The following is a 16782-nucleotide window of genomic DNA, read 5'->3' on the forward strand; positions in this document are numbered from 1 at the left end:
TTCTCTATTAAAAAATATTTTTTAGTGAAATTTTTTTTAAAAATACTTTTAACTTATATTCAAATAGACTAATAGAAGATAGAACCCATCTTTTAAATAAATATGCAAGAAGTATTAATTAAATAAAGTTAGTGAATAACATTGTATAACGATTATATTATTCATTGCATATTTATTAGTTAAAAAATATAGTATTTTAGTGTGTTACAATATGATTATGTTATTCATTATACCCCAACAACAATTTATCTTCATATTTAATCATCTCAATTAAGTTTTATTAAGATGTGCATAAATTTTATTTCATTATTTGTATTTTTAGGTCTATTTTCATTGATATTTATCAGGTATAATATCTCATGGTCTAAACTATTTTTAATTGCAGCTATTGTATACTTTGTGATTTATTTAATACTAATAAATGTTGAAAAACAAAACGAATAAGTAAAATCTGAATCATCCAACAATTAAAACCAAATTATTTTTAATTGAAGTATATTAAATTTGATATTATATTTTAATTTATCTAAATTAAATTAGAATTAATTTGTATAGTTAAATTATATGACCTTTTTTTGTTATCTAAAGAACTATATATTTAAAATGCAAACATGCCATTGGTCCATGCTAAAATTTACATATAAGTGTATTTATTTTGAAACAGAATTTTCAGCAAAGTAGAATTTTTTTTCATCATTTAGTTCATAGTTTATTATTCTCTCGATTCAAGTCGTATCATCTTAGAACTTTATGTATTTATTTTATTAATTTGATTAAACTTTAATTGCTAGCAAAATAAGTTAAATATTATGCTATTAATCGATCCATTCATAATCTAACAATTTTTAAAATCAAGTTTGTATTCAAATTAAATCATTTTGTATTTAGGCTTCTTGAATTAAAACCTCTTTAAAAAAAAAACTTACAAAACTAATGACTTTCATTTTCATAATTGATTTTTAAATATGTTTTTAGTTTCTATAATATAGTTCCGTTTTAGTTATGGTCCTTATAAAATTATTTTTTTAAAATGATCCTTGTAAAATTTACTTTTATATTTTGATTCTTGTAATTTTATTTTAGTTTTTATAATGTACCATTTTTTTATTTAGGTCCTATAATATTTTATTCATTTTGAGTTAATCATTTTAAAACAAAATTAGTAAGAACTAAAAGCAAATTATTTGAATAGTATAAAGACAAAAAAAAAAGTAAATATATTTACAAGGACTAAAATAAAATAATAAAAACCAAAACAAAAAAAGAGGAATTTTAAAGAAAGTATTTTTAAAAAGAAATAATTTTATAAGAATTGAAATATAAAAAAATGCGATATATTAAAAAGATTAAAAATACATTTAAGCATAATTTATTCTTTGTTAATTAATTAAAATCATCCTAAATATAACATAGTGGTCAAAAAAATATTAAATACAAATTTTAAAAGTAATTATCATAAAATTTAACGATTTCACTATGACAATTTGTAACTTCATAATAGAATAAGGCTAAATCTTTCTATTAATATTCTTATAAATCATCCTACTTTTTTATGAAACAAATTAAATAAAAAAAATAAATATGTTTAACGTATTTATTAGTCCAAAAGAAAAGTAAAAGAATGGACAAATATAAATTTATAATATTTCAATTCTAATCGAATAAAAACATAATAATAATTTTAGCTTTGCATTAAATTTAAAAGAAAATTGTTAGAAGATTTAAAATTAGACAAAATTCAAAACTTGCTTCTTCACCTATAATCATAATTAAACGTATACTTAAATAATAAATAACCCATTCATCATAATTTTGATGTAGTAACTTTCTCTTAAAAGAAAGTCAACTTTTATTGCACGTACTATGTGGCGAGACTCGAGAGTATGCTAAAGGTTAAAAAAAGTGGGGCCCAGGACGCCAAAAATCGACCGTTGTATTTCCCCGTTCCCAGGCTCCGTCCTCGTAGTCCTCGCACACTTCAATGTCTCTCTCTTACACATTTCAAAATTCAAACTTTCAAAATCACAAAGCAAACCTTCCACTTCCTTTATACATCCTTTATACATCCTCACACACACACACACTCCTTGTTCATAAACCAAACCAATATTCTTTCATTTGTTCATTCTCTGGTTCTGCTCCAAGGGTTTTCTTGTTCCGTGCAGTTGTCACAAAATGAGGGAAGAAAACCCATCAGAGAACAGGTCCAAAGCTTCAAAATTTGCAGACCAAAACCAAGTCCCAAAGCCTCAAAACATCAAAGGAACCAACCCCAACAACAACAACAACAACAACTCAAAAACGAGGTTGTGGGGTGCCCACATAGTGAAAGGCTTCTCCAATGACAAAAAAAGCAAGCTTCAAACAACAACGCTAGCCAACAAAAAACAAACACTAACATCATCAACAACAACCTCGGATGCTAAGAACAACAACAACAACCCTTTTGTGCCTTCTCACTCCCGAGTGAAGAGGTCCCTCATAGGTGACTTGTCATGTTCAATCAACCCCGCTCAGGTTCACCCTCACGCGTTCCCAACGCATAGGAGGCAATCTTCCACGGATTTGTTCACCGAGTTGGATCACATGAGGGGGTTGCTGCAAGAGTCCAAGGAGAGGGAGTGCAAGCTGCATGCTGAGCTGGCAGAGTGCAGGAAGAGGGTGAGTGAGGTGGATGAGGTTGTCAAGAGGGTTGGCTTGTTGGGACAGGAGAAGGCCATGCTCTCTGAGCAATTGGCTGGTTTGACATGTGAGGAGGCGAAAGGGGAAGAGCAACAGCTCAAGGAAGTGAAAGTGCAGAATCTTGAGCTGGAAGTTGTGGAGTTGAGGAGGCTGAATAAGGAGCTGCAGATGCAGAAGAGGGACCTCTCTTGCAAACTCTCTTCTCTTGAGGCTCAGCTGGCTTGTCCTAACAAATCTTCTGAGGTGGTTTTCTCAATTTGGCTTCTTTGCTTTTATGAGACATTGAAATGTCTTGTCTGTTTTTTGTTTGGTTGTTTGTTGGGTTGGAAAGGGTTTTGGATGGAAGTGTAGTGTGTGTTGGACTCACGTTTAATCAGGCAAGATGATGTTGAAATATATTTTAGGTGAATGTTCATATGTTTGATTTTTGGAGTCTAAAATTGATTGAGTTTAAGTTAAAGATACTAATTTAGGCCTTGGATAAAAAAAATATATATTGAGTTTTAGTACTGGCTTGTGTTTAGAATTAAGACATCCCTTCAAAATCAATTCTAACCAAATTCATTCAAAAAAAATTTTACAAATAATATGACATGAACAATGTGAATGTACAAATTAGAAGAAAAGATGCTTCATTACTTGTGGCACTTTGTTTGAGTTAAATAATTAATTAATTAATGTGAATACAAATTATTTAGCAACGCTTCATTGCTTAATACACTCTTATTCATTACTTAACATTTCAGATTCCAGATTTCTTTTGCTCGTTGATTTGTTTTGATTGCATACATGTATGTTTAGGGTGAGCACTTGCAAAATTTATTTTTGAATGAAATTGATTTTAGTTAAAGTTGATTTTGAAACGAGTGATTTATGTTTGGATGTTTTTATTCTGAAGGCAAGCCGGTAGTAATACTCAGTAAATTTTTGGATCTTACACAAAAATTATCTTAAATTATTTCCACTCAAACTCAATTTTAGACTCAAAATGAAATCTTTAAAAGCCGGACATAACACATGATTTTATATGATCCAACGAGAATCCAAACATAAACTGATGTATGTTTTGCTGGTTTCTTATATTTATCCTTTTGTGTTTTATAGTTTCCCCAATAATTTTCTAAACTAGTAAGTGTGAACTTTACTTGAGTTTGTCTGATTGGCTTTTTTTTTTGGTTGATCAGAGTGACATTGTTGCCAAAATTAAAGCCGAGGCATCAATGCTGAGGGTCACGAATGAAGACCTGTGCAAGCAAGTAGAAGGTTTACAGATAAGCAGGTTGAATGAGGTTGAGGAGCTTGCCTACTTGAGGTGGGTGAATTCATGTTTAAGAAACGAGTTGAAGAACACATGCTCAGCATTGGATTCTGATAAGCCATCTAGCCCTCACTCTGTTGTGAGCAATAGTAGTGGAGACTGTGTTGGTTCTTTCTCTGATCAAACCAATAGGTACCTAAGTTGTGGCATTGCAAATAGGTTCAATATGATGAAGAAGCCAAAAAAGTGGCCCATCGCTAGTGACCATGTATCCCAAGTAGAGTGCCAAGGTAATCTCATTGAGAAAAATTGGATTGAATCAGATGTAGGGGGAAGCCCCAGAAGAAGACACTCTATCAGTGGATCAAACTACTCAGAGGAAGAAGTTGTTTTGAGTAAGAGAAGACAGTCTGATTGTTTTGTATGTTCAAAAGAAATGGAAAAGGAATCAGTGCCATTATCTGTTCAACAATCTGGTTTAGAGATTGCACAAAGACCACAATATTTTGGCAATTGCCAAGAGGCTAACAAGCTTTTGGTTTCTTCAGATGTTGAGAAGAGGGCCCTACGTGTTCCTAATCCCCCTCCAAGGCCTTCATGTTCTATTTCTAGCAAAACAAAACAAGAAAGTTCAGCTCAAGTTCCACCTCCTCCACCTCCACCTCCTCCACCACCTCCGATGAATTTTGCATCGAGAAGTAACACGGCCACTGTGAAACGAGCCCCACAAGTGGTGGAATTGTACCATTCACTTATGAAGAGAGACTCTAGAAAAGATTCTTCTAATGGAGGACTATCTGATGCACCTGATGTTGCTGATGTTCGTAGTAGCATGATAGGAGAAATTGAAAATCGTTCATCACACTTGCTTGCTGTGAGTAACTATTGATGATTTTAGCTAGCATGTCATTTTATATTATTCATGATTTCTTGTATTTTCAAGCATACATAGAGGGGGAATGGAATCTTCTCAGCTAGGCTTGCTTTTAGAACTTAATTTATTGAATGGTTTTCCTCACATCTATGTGGCTAATAAGTCTCTGTTGATATGTATGTAGATAAAGGCCGATATAGAGACTCAGGGAGAATTTGTGAATTCATTGATTAGAGAGGTGAACAATGCAGTTTATCAGAACATAGAAGATGTAGTTGCATTTGTGAAGTGGCTGGATGATGAACTTTGCTTTCTTGTAAGTTGCTTTTTTCTTATGATCTTTGTAGCTTGAAATTATGCCATGTCCAAATTCAGGTATAAACTTTGCTACTTCTAGAGTGAATAGGTCCAATTTATCCATCATGAAGTTAAAATATGTGGTTGTTATTGTTCGTAGGATCTGTAGGAGATTCTTTTCCATTATACCTATGAAAATTTATAAATGTTATGTTATGCTTGTATCTGTCATCTGATTGAACTATGATTGTGTGCATTCGAAGGTGGATGAGAGGGCCGTGCTTAAGCATTTTGATTGGCCAGAGAAGAAAGCTGACACATTAAGAGAAGCAGCATTTGGGTATCAAGATTTGAAAAAGTTAGAATTTGAAGTTTCCTCCTACAAGGATGATCCCCGGCTTCCTTGTGATATTGCTCTAAAGAAAATGGTTGCATTATCGGAAAAGTAAATTACTCAAATATTTGAAAAAACACTCTTAAGCCTTAAGTTTAGTATGAACATGTTTGGATATAAGATTAGAAGTTTTAAGAACTTACATGTTTGGATATAAGATTAGAAGTTTTAAGAACTTCTCTCCAGAGAAATATTCTATTTTCAATAGAAAATCTCTCAAAAATTCTTAATAGACCATATCCAAACAGGCTCTCTATGTCTACCAAAATTCTTATGAACATGTTTGTGTTTCTTTGTTAGGATGGAGCGTACGGTTTATAACCTTCTTCGCACAAGAGAATCATTAATGCGTCACTGTAAGGAGTTTCAAATTCCCATTGAGTGGATGCTTGATAATGGAATCATTGGCAAGGTACGTCACACTGTGCATCAATTCTTACAAAATGCAAATAATAAATTTATAAAAAGAAATTATAGTATTTGGCATTATAATACTATGAGATCATAACATTTTAATATACTTTAGCACTGATATCAGCAATTGCTTCTATAAAACATAAAAAAGAATATTAGTATTTATTTCTATTGGATTATGTTCAAGTGTTTCATGGAGAAATTAATATGAAATTAAGCATGTTAGTTATACATATGGTGACCCATAATGATTACGCTGGCAATTAGGCTTGTTTTAACAATCATCCATCTAGCAAGATAATTGTAAAATTCTATCCGATATTGCTTATGTGAATCAACAACTATTTTTTGCAGATAAAGTTAAGCTCAGTTAAATTGGCTAAAAGGTATATGAAAAGGGTAGCTATGGAACTTCAAGCAAAGTCAGCACTAGAAAAAGATCCTGCAATGGATTACATGCTTCTCCAAGGAGTGAGATTTGCTTTTAGAATCCATCAGGTCTGTCCTCTAATACACTTCAGCATCTCAGTTTTTGCTTTTTAAGATGTTCCTCCAATGCAAAGTGAAACTCATGTTGCTTTACACTTACTTTTTTTATGTACACTCTTGGTGTAAGACATTTTCCCACAAACATCTATTTTATCACTATTCTAACAACATTTTTCTAGTATTGTCGTTCTCCTCTTTATAATAAAACTGCGTAGTAATATACATTTGAGCCTATTAATCTCCATATCTTTGTCAATGCAGTTTGCAGGAGGATTTGATGCAGAAACAATGCATGCATTTGAGGAACTTCGCAATCTTGCTTCTCTTCTTAACAAAACATGAGTAAAATGGTGATGATGGGTTTCAGCTTACCATCTCAGTAAGCCGTATACTAACTTGTTCATAGTTGCAATCAAGATTGGTTTGATCTGTGATTGCATTACATTTTGGTAGTGAAAAATAGGCAAGATTTTGTAATATGTACAAACCAGGTCTTTTTTGGAGAGATCAGTTGAAATCAAAAAATAGAAGTCACTTCAAAATCAAATTTTGTTGTGTAACTCAAGTTCAACCGAGAAAATTTATATGGTAGAGTGAGATCTCTTAGCCCTATATTTTGATTTAATAAGATAACTTTAAACTACTTTTGAGTCTCTTTGAATACAAGTTAGAAGTGTTTTTAAAAGTTTTTCTATTGAAAATAAATAGTATTTTCTTATAAAAAAAATTCTCAAAACGTTTTTAAATTCGTATCTTTAAAGAATTTTTGAAGGACCGATAACAATTTTTGGTTTGGCAAAACCATGATCACTATCCTCTATAAGTATTTTACAATTGTAGAGATCCATCTTAAAATAATAAATGAAAAAAGCAAGAGAATCTTAAGATATTGAAAGTTTTGTTTAGATAGTTATGTTTATTAGTACAATAATGCAAAATATACAATTATAGAAAAATGCTAGATCATGCATATTCCCTTCGACTAATTAAAAAAGCTTTTTTCTTTTTAATTAAAATTTATATTTTATAATTAAAAAACTATAAACGTCAATCACAATTAATTTGAAAGAGCTTTCGATTAAAACTTCAACGGATGCATAATTGCTCGTAATTATTTAAAGAACATGTCCATTTAATAATGAGTAACTTTTACACGCAAGACTAATTATTTTTATTAAGAGTATGTTGCTTAAAAATAAAATATTGTTTTTGTATGTCACATATAATTTTGAGTTGTTTAAAATTTAAAAAAAGTTTTTTATATAAGTTGTTTTTTTATTGTGAATTGTTTATTATGTGTGTGTGTATGAAAGAGAGAAAATATGAAATATAAATATAGAGAAGAATATTTATGAATTTAAATTAGTTGTCCAAATGTGACATGACAATGAAAGATTCAATGAAGTAAAATAAGATACATGATTAAATGTCTTAGATCGTAAATAAATACTAAAAAAAAAATTCTTTTGATTATGTTTTTTCATCTAAAAAAAATTGAGTTTAAGTTCACATAAACTAATAACTTATTTATAAATACGGTAGATTTAGGTTAATTCATTAAAATTTTATTAAAATATCAATTAATATTATTTTAAATAAATATTCATATGCTTGATTTTGTATTGAGATTGAGACTTCATACCTGATTTTATGTGAATGGAGATTTAAGTAGTTTCTTTGTTAGATAAAAATTATAAAATGTATTATACCAATTTTTATTACTTAATCATTTTTAAATTAAATCATTCAAATATATATAAATCATATTAGATGACATTTTATGATCCTAATTTTGTAATGGTGGTAGACATTACAATCTGGTAACTACTTTTTGTATGGACTACGTTGAATTTTGTTTAGGTGACTTTATATTTTGTAATGGGTTGGGGTACCCCCTTGTATTCCCCTTAATTTATTTTGCTTATAAAAAAAATAAATCATATTACTTCATAATCAATTTTAATCAAAATCAATTATACGTAATTATTTATTCAAAATCAATGTTACACTCATTTACCAAAATACATACACACCCATTATCGTGGATGTGATTGGACCTTGGACTCAAGTAATCTGGCTAGCTATTTTGGCCATGTCTCCCTTAAGTTGTTTGAGAATTACGTTTAAAATATCTTCATTTTGTTTTAAATATTTTAACCGTAGCTATATTAACAAAAAGTATGAAACCACTCCAAGAATAAATGAATGTAAAAGATCTTTTTCAAAAATATTGTTTTAAAACTTTTTCATGAAAAAAAAATCATTTTTCAAAATTAACAAATTCAGTTTGCACTTGGTTCTATATTCATTACTCACGACACGTCTATGCACATTTTCACCTCAAATATTTAAAACATGCAAAAGCTACTTCAGCTTCAAAACGACACGCATGGAATGATTCAAATCCTTTACCACACATAACCAAACATGTATGCATCCTGTAGACTTGATTTTTTGAACATAATATGTGAATCATGATCATTTCTTTTTATCAATTAAGGAGTTTCATTTGTTCACCTTTATACTCCTTTAAATTCTAAAATTAGAATTTTTCTGATCTATCATGGGATTTTTCTTTTCATCATTTTTATCGTGAAAAGAATAGAATAACATATTCTCTTACTAAGATTAATAATATTTTGTCTGACACTAGAATCATACGATTTTATTGTCCTACTCATATATTTTCATTATTGTGAGAATATGATGAAGACTTTGTAATAAGGGGTACTTAATTTGCTTTCTTTTCTCTTTTATTGTTTTTATTGCCCACTAATTCAAAATCAATTATACATTGTTTTGATGCGCTATAAAATTTCATATTGCTTGAAAGTTGAGAATAATGGTAATTGAGAAAAAATCAAGTCCATACCAAAAAATCTAACTTAATATTATGACAAAGATAGATTCAAGAAACTAGAGTGTTGATTGAGTAGATGAGAGTTATTTTTCCTATGTTTTATGAAAAATGTGAGATTATTTGAGTGATTCAATTGAGAAAGAAAAATTATTGTAAGCTTAATTTAAGAGTAGATAACTTATACTTGACTAGATTCCGTAATTTTTCTTTATTTGCGTTAAAAAAATTACATAAAATTTTGAGATTATTCTTTTACTGTTTTTTTTGTTTTTATCGTTATGCTTACTTCCACCTATTTTATATTTACAGACGTGATTTTAGAAAATAATTTTGGACCATTTGACCTGAATCTAAATCTAAATACTTTAATAAAGTAGTACGTGGTAATATTATTATTATTATTATTATTCTTTGTCATAATTCACGTGCATAATTTATAAATTTGTCGTTTAAAGCAGCAAGTTGAACACTTGAAAGCGACGTGCAAGTATAACTATGCATTTATGCCCAAAATAAGTGTTTAGGGTCCCATACCTAAGTTTTTCAAAATGGAATAATGGTCCGCTTTATATTTTAAAGCTTTACCCTTTCTAATTTGGAATATAACTATAACTAAAAAGCATTACATCAATGTTGATATTAAATATAACTTTTATTTAACATTATTTTAATTATTAATCAAAATTTATTATACAAAAATCCCCACATCTCATTTAAGAACTTTCTCTTAATTTTGTGGGTCTTATATGTTAATTAAATATACACTACTTTAATCCTTCATTCACACTAATCTTGATAATATTTCAAATGTTTATTTGTTAACAATATTTAATTTTTTATTTAATAAAAGTTAAATAGTATTAATTTTATTTACTTATTTAATAAGATAATTAATAAAATAGACCAATATTAAAAAAGAATTTCATATATACAAAGAAAATTCTAAGTAATATGTGCATGATTTTATATTCAAACTCTGATGTCATTATTATAATTTTGATAAATAAAAAAAATATATTTAAATATAAAAGTATGAATTTTGGGAGAGAGAGAAAAAAGGATGTCAATAGTATCAAAGATCTCTTTTAATATAGAACCCACTTGTATTAATAAAATTGAATTTAAAGTATATTTCATGACACTCTAAAGTTTATCCAATTGCACCAACATTTTTCTTTGAGGTTTATATTAACCTCTTTTATAAAAGGTCATAATTTAATGTTTTTCAAATAATTAAGTGAGTTAAAGTAATATATAAGAAGTATTAGTGTAATATTTTATAAATATTTATAAGAGGTTATTGCAGGGATAGAAAAATTAAAAAGTATTAATATAATTTCATGAAATTTTGTAGAGTATCAATGTAATTTACTCATAAATTTATTATAAGATAATAATTTCATGTAAAAGGGTGAATACATATAAATAAATAAATAAATATTATATTTTATATAATATATGATAAGAGTTAATCACCTATATATTGTTAGTGTAAAATTGTGTCATATCACTGTAAACACATTTATCTTTAACAGTGACATGATATAATTAAAAGATATAATTAGTTACCAGTGTAAAAAAAACTTTACACTAATAATGTATAAAGGATTAATTTATATGATAATATTTTTTAAAAGATTTTTACTAGAAAAAAAATATATAAAATCCTAAATTACCAACCAAAATAAGATTTTGACGTTCAAAGTTTTTCTTTTTTACATAAACAAAAGGAAACAAGGAAAAGAAAAAAAAAACAAAAACAAAAACACCACTGCTAACCCCTTAAGTAGGGGAGGCCAACCGAGTTGACCTTCAAAAAAAATTTAAAGACATATTTGGATAAAGAGTAAAATAAGAAGAAAATAAATAAAACAAATAAGAGCAATATAAATATAAAAAAAAATAACATAGAATAAATATGTTATTTACATAAATATAAAAGTAGAAATAAATTGATAAAATTATTTATTTATTAAATGTACATAAATGGGTGTGAAAATAAATCAATAAATAATATGATTTTTTAGGTAATTTAAAAATAAGTTTAATCTAAACTAAATATTTTAATTTATTAATTACTTTTAACATAAAAGTATTTATTATTATTATTATTATTATTATTATTATTCTTGATATAAAATTATTTAATTTTTAAACTATCTACAACAATAAAAAATAAAATAAATTAGCCATCCTCTTATTTTCACGATTCTAGGGGAAAATTTATTTGTGAAGAAAAAAAAGTCTTCCTTTTCATTTTTCCTTTCTAAATAAATAGTGAAAAATCATTATTTTTTATTTAAAATTTTCTCCCTTAGATTGCTTTCTCTTTTAATTCCGTGATTTTAAACATAGTGTAATTAAGATTGTTGTCTAAGGAAAAACATAAGTGATATGACAAAACTTAAAATGCATTAAGACTTTGGTTCTTTTTTACCTAAAAAAAAAATACTTGATTCTTTCATAGTTTGGTCCTTGTTTGTTTCTTGCCTTTGAGGCGACCAATTGAATTTTTTAAAAATCCGCCATCTTGAACTCATAACCTTTACATGAAAACCAGTTTTGACGTTATTTATCGTAGGTTTTATCTTTTAAGATTTTTTTTAATTGTATACAACTGTTGGCATCAAAACAAGCCATTTTAGAGTTTATAGTCTGACTTTCAATCTAGGTAGCTAAGCTAAGTTTGAAAAAATTCACGAAACCTTGTGCAGTAGTATTTATTTCCCAATCTATAATATAAAAAAAATACTAAACAAAAAAGTATATTATTTTTTTTCTTTTAATTTTTATTTTCACTTGGTCAATTCTCATATGTTATGCATTATAAGAAAGTACTGTGATTAATTGGTTTCATTAGAAAGGATTAATACCTCACAACGTGGTGATTAAAAGTTAGAATCTCAGTTATATGGAGAAATGATCATATATCTAGTGTTTAACAATGTCACCAAAAAAATCGCCTCTTAAAGAGACACATAGGAAAAAAAAATAGATAAGTAAAAAATTGGTTTAATCTTTTAAAAGGTATACAAGTGATATCAATTTACTTATCCAAAAAAAGTCACAAGTGTCTTTTATCATACATAATATTATTTACAATATAATTATATTGACCATGAACACATTTTTTAATAAAGATATTTGAATTTTAATTTGTCACGTTGTATGAGACTATCCCTTAATACAACCTCATGAGTGTTAACTTAATTATTTAATCTTTAAATTATCTTTTAAAATTGATATCAACTATACACACTGTTTATTTTAAGGAATGTATATATGTTTTAACTTTTAAGGGTATGTGTTAAGATTAATTATTTACTAAAGAATCTTATTTACTAAAAGATGAAAAACATTAAATAGTTTTAATATATTCTTCATCACATATAAATGCTCATACTTTTGGATTAAAAAAAATGCTCATACTTTTTGTTTATAGTTTCTGTTTTTTATTTTATTTCTCAAATTATTCCAAAGTCACATCATAACAACATCCCTATAAACAATTAAATCAATTTAGTCTCTAATCATTAAAAGCTAATATCGACTGCACGTGTTCATCAATATCATCGTATCCATATACACATGCATATTCAAAACAATGATTTTGATGCTGCTTCCGGAACTGAGGAACTAAATTAAATAATTAATGTTAACGGTTTTGAAGAATTAAATTAATATTAATTGTAATGTAAAGACTAAATTCATTTTTTATTCCGTTGTAAATTTACGATATCAGACCTCGAAGTTGTAGATACTATTTTTTTTTTTTATGGTATCCGGATTCACAATTCAACATTTTGGCTAATGATTCAATTAAAATATATTAAATTATAAATATTTTTATAACGTCAACTAGATCATTTTTTTCTGAGGAAATTATTATAAATTATTATATAGTTAAAATTATTAAATTTTATAATAATTGCTTTTAAATATGATACCTAAAATGTTACTAAAATAATTGTCTGCAATAAAAATTTTAATCTGACAATTTATCAATACTAAACCTTTAGACAAGCAGTAATAAAAAATGTGTAAGATCCAAAAGTTTTACATCTGTTTGTGACGTTTTTTTTATTACAAACACATAACTGTCACGATTTTTGTTTGGCATAAACTTAATATGCATTTGCATAAAACAACAGTTTTGGATCATAACATGTTATTACGATGGTTCAAACCAAACGGTCATAATTAATTGTGTATAGAATGATTGAATGTAGATGATTTGGCAATAATTCTTTGAAGGGAGTCATCAATTATTACCATAAAATAATAATTGATGAAGGGTGATTAAGAGTGAAATTATGAGAGATATTGTAATTTCTTGGCTGCATGGTAGGTTGAGATTTGAGAATGAGGGTTTGGTGAGGAAGAGACGATGGTAGGTGAGGATGTGCTTTGTTATTGCTGTGTTAAGTGTTAATTAATTTTAATTATATCATTTGTGGTTCATATTCACTCATGCTTCTTCCATTGCCTCTATCTTACGTATCCAGTAATTCTCCACTGCCTCTTTCCCATTTAGTTCTTCTCTTTTCTGTGACTTCCCTCGTACTTATGTAATTATTTGTGTATTATTTGTGTCGCAATCGAGATTGCGACAAGATGGCAAAAAATAAATTAAAAAATAGGGAGTCACCACTAATGTTATTTTTTACAGAAAAATATTGAAAAAACCATAAAATAGAAAATAATCTACGAAAACCAGATTTTTGAGTTCGGGAGTCGATTACGTGTGAGGAAGGTATTAGCACTTCACAACGTTCGTCCTAAGACGATTACCTTTAATTAATTAAACAAATTATTTATAATTTATAAAATATTTATCTCACTAATATGATCAAATATATTTTATTTAACTAATACATTAAAAAAGTTAAAATTATTATTATTATATAAAAAGGAAGATAATATATTTTTTATTTTTTGGCTCGACAAGATTTATTTATTGCTCCTATGTATCTTCATGTGTAATGAAGAATCAGAGTCACGTAGTTCTTTGGTAGAAAATATTTATGTGTTGATATTTTTAGTTAAATTTTATTTTTGTTAAATATTATTATCTTAAAAGATTTTTGGTTAGACATTTTGTTTTTGGAGAAAAAATTTAAAGATAAGTTGTCACAACTTGTACTTTAAATTCAAAGGTTAAAAAGATGTCACATCTAATTAACCATTCCTCCAATAAAATTTTTGATACAATAATTTCAAATATTTATATTGAATATTGTAACACTATATTTTGATATTTAATCACATTTTGAATTTAAATAAGGATTAATGACAGATATTACTAATATAAACAGAAAATAAAAGATATAAAGAAGTGAGTTTAATATACTCACAATTCTTCGCTAAAGAAGTGATAACTTGTTGGTCTCTTCTTCTGGGTTCCCTCTGGTCCAAAGTGGAGATCTGTGTGTGTGGGAAGGCCAAGGGCTGCTATTTATAGACTTTCAGGAGTGACCGGAACGACTCGTTCTGAATTCGGAACGACGTTCTAGGATTACATCTTTACTCACAACGGACATTTTCGGAATGGCCCGTTTCAGTTTGGGAACGACCGTTCTGGGCTAGAATTTATAGGTATTTTGGTAGTTTGGGAATGACTCGTTCTGGGCTAGAATTTATAGTTCTTTTTGGAAGGTTGGAACCGCCCGTTCCAGTTTTTGAACGGCCCGTTCTGGGCTAGAAATTATTGTCGCAACCCGAAAATTTCCGATCTTGCGACTAATGGTTTAGACATCCTTTTAAAAGTCTCATTAATTAAGGAATGTTCGGACACCAGACTAATCCTTAATTAATGATTTTGAAAATAGGTTCATGGAGTCGCCACCAATATTTTACTCAAAACATTGGAAAAAGAAAAGGTTTTTAAAAGTCCAATAATGGCCTTGATAACCAGAATTGGGTTCGGGGGTCGGTTACGTGTAGGGAAGGTATTAAGCACCCCTACAACGCCCTTAATCGGTACCCTATGACGAAGTTAACATTATAAATAATAATAATATAAATATTAAATCCCCTTTTATTGATGACTATTTACATGCTTGAAATTTAAATTATACAATTAATCTTAAAATGTCTACATGATTATTTTTATTATAAATAATATTTATTAAAAATAAGAAATAAAAGAGAGAGAAGAAAATTAGTTAAAATACCTCTTGAACGAGCTCTATTAATCTTCAAAGATGGAGATTTGGGTGCTTTTTGGCAACCGAGATTCTCTATTTATAGGCATCAGATGTGGGCCGGAACGGCCCGTTCTGGATTCGGAACGGCCCGTTCCGGATCCGAACGTTATGCAGTACATTGCGCCCTAGAACGGCCCGTTCTGAAACCAGAACGGCCCGTTCCGGGGAACCAGAACGGCCTATTCTGATTTCAGAACAGCCGTTATGGGGTACAGATTTTAAGCCCCCTTGATTGGTTCGGAACGGCCCGTTCTGGTCTAGAACGGCCCGTTCCAACCTATATTTTTTTAGGCTTTTTAGAAGCCCAGAACGGCCCGTTCTGATTGAGAACGGCCCGTTCCGGACTTGGGAACGGCCCGTTCCGATTTTGGAACGACCCGTTCCGGGCCACTAAAAAATTGGTTTGGGCCTTTGGGCCCTCTGATGTCCTATCTTGTTATTTGTATGCCCCCCCGGACGAAATTGGGTGTCTACAGCTGCCCCTCTTTACTTGTCCTTTGGAATAGCTGTGTTGCTTTTCCAAAGGCAAGTAAAGACGTAGATATTTCGTCTGGGTCTTCTTCCCGTCTCTGTGTTGGTGCTTCTGCGTTGCTTCCCTTGGACAGGTGTATTTGCTCGTATCCTCACCCTTTAGAGCAGTTGAGCATTGATTGCGTACTCAAGGTTGATAAACTGTACACCTGATCTTCAGTCTTCGAGTAGAAGCTCCATTGTTTCTCTTGTGATAATGTGTGCCTTTATTTGTTGCTTGTTGAAGAGGGAGTATATTATGAGCTCAGCCTCTCCAGGCTGGACTGATATTTAGGGCTTCAGCCGGCCCACAGGTGGGAGCTCGATGGCAATCCCGATTTTGACTTTGAAGAACTCGGTGGTACCCTCATTGTCATTCACTGATTTGAGAGGCTCGACGGCGGCTCTCGATCAAGTTGTGCTGATTTTTAAGGCTTCAACGGACCTATGGTGGGAGCTCGACGGCGGTCCCGATTTTGAATTTGAGGAACTCGGCGGTACCCTCGTTGTCGTAGTATTTTCGTAGCCTCTGCAGACCGTAGTATTTTCGTAGCCTCTCCAGGCCGTAGTATTTTCGTAGCCTCTCCAGGCCGTAGTATTTTCGTAGCCTCTCCAGGCCGTAGTATTTTCGTAGCCTCTCCAGGCCGTAGTCTTTTCGTAGCCTCTCCAGGCCGTAGTCTTTTCGTAGCCTCTCCAGGCCGTAGTCTTTTCGTAGCCTCTTCAGGCCGTAGTATTTTCGTAGCCTCTACAGGCCGTAGTATTTTCGTAGCCTCTACAGGCCATAGTATTTTTGTAGCC

The 16782-nt window shown here is 29.8% G+C and overlaps 1 protein-coding gene across 1 annotated transcript; it reads left to right on the top strand.

Annotated features, from left to right (window-relative positions):
- The first annotated feature begins 2010 nt into the window (after positions 1-2010).
- On the top strand, positions 2011-6955 carry LOC109794887 (protein CHUP1, chloroplastic). The gene is made up of 7 exons (XM_083063509.1): positions 2011-2925; positions 3867-4814; positions 4999-5130; positions 5375-5556; positions 5806-5917; positions 6274-6417; positions 6670-6955. Exons 1-7 carry the CDS (start codon positions 2176-2178, stop codon positions 6748-6750), a joined length of 2349 nt encoding a protein of 782 aa, XP_082919635.1. The 5' UTR covers positions 2011-2175; the 3' UTR covers positions 6751-6955.
- Positions 6956-16782: the final 9827 nt, after the last annotated feature.

The sequence above is a fragment of the Cajanus cajan genome, chromosome 9, assembly GCF_000230855.2.
Source record: "Cajanus cajan strain Asha chromosome 9, NIPB_CcT2T_4, whole genome shotgun sequence".
Classification (NCBI taxonomy): Eukaryota; Viridiplantae; Streptophyta; class Magnoliopsida; order Fabales; family Fabaceae; genus Cajanus; species Cajanus cajan.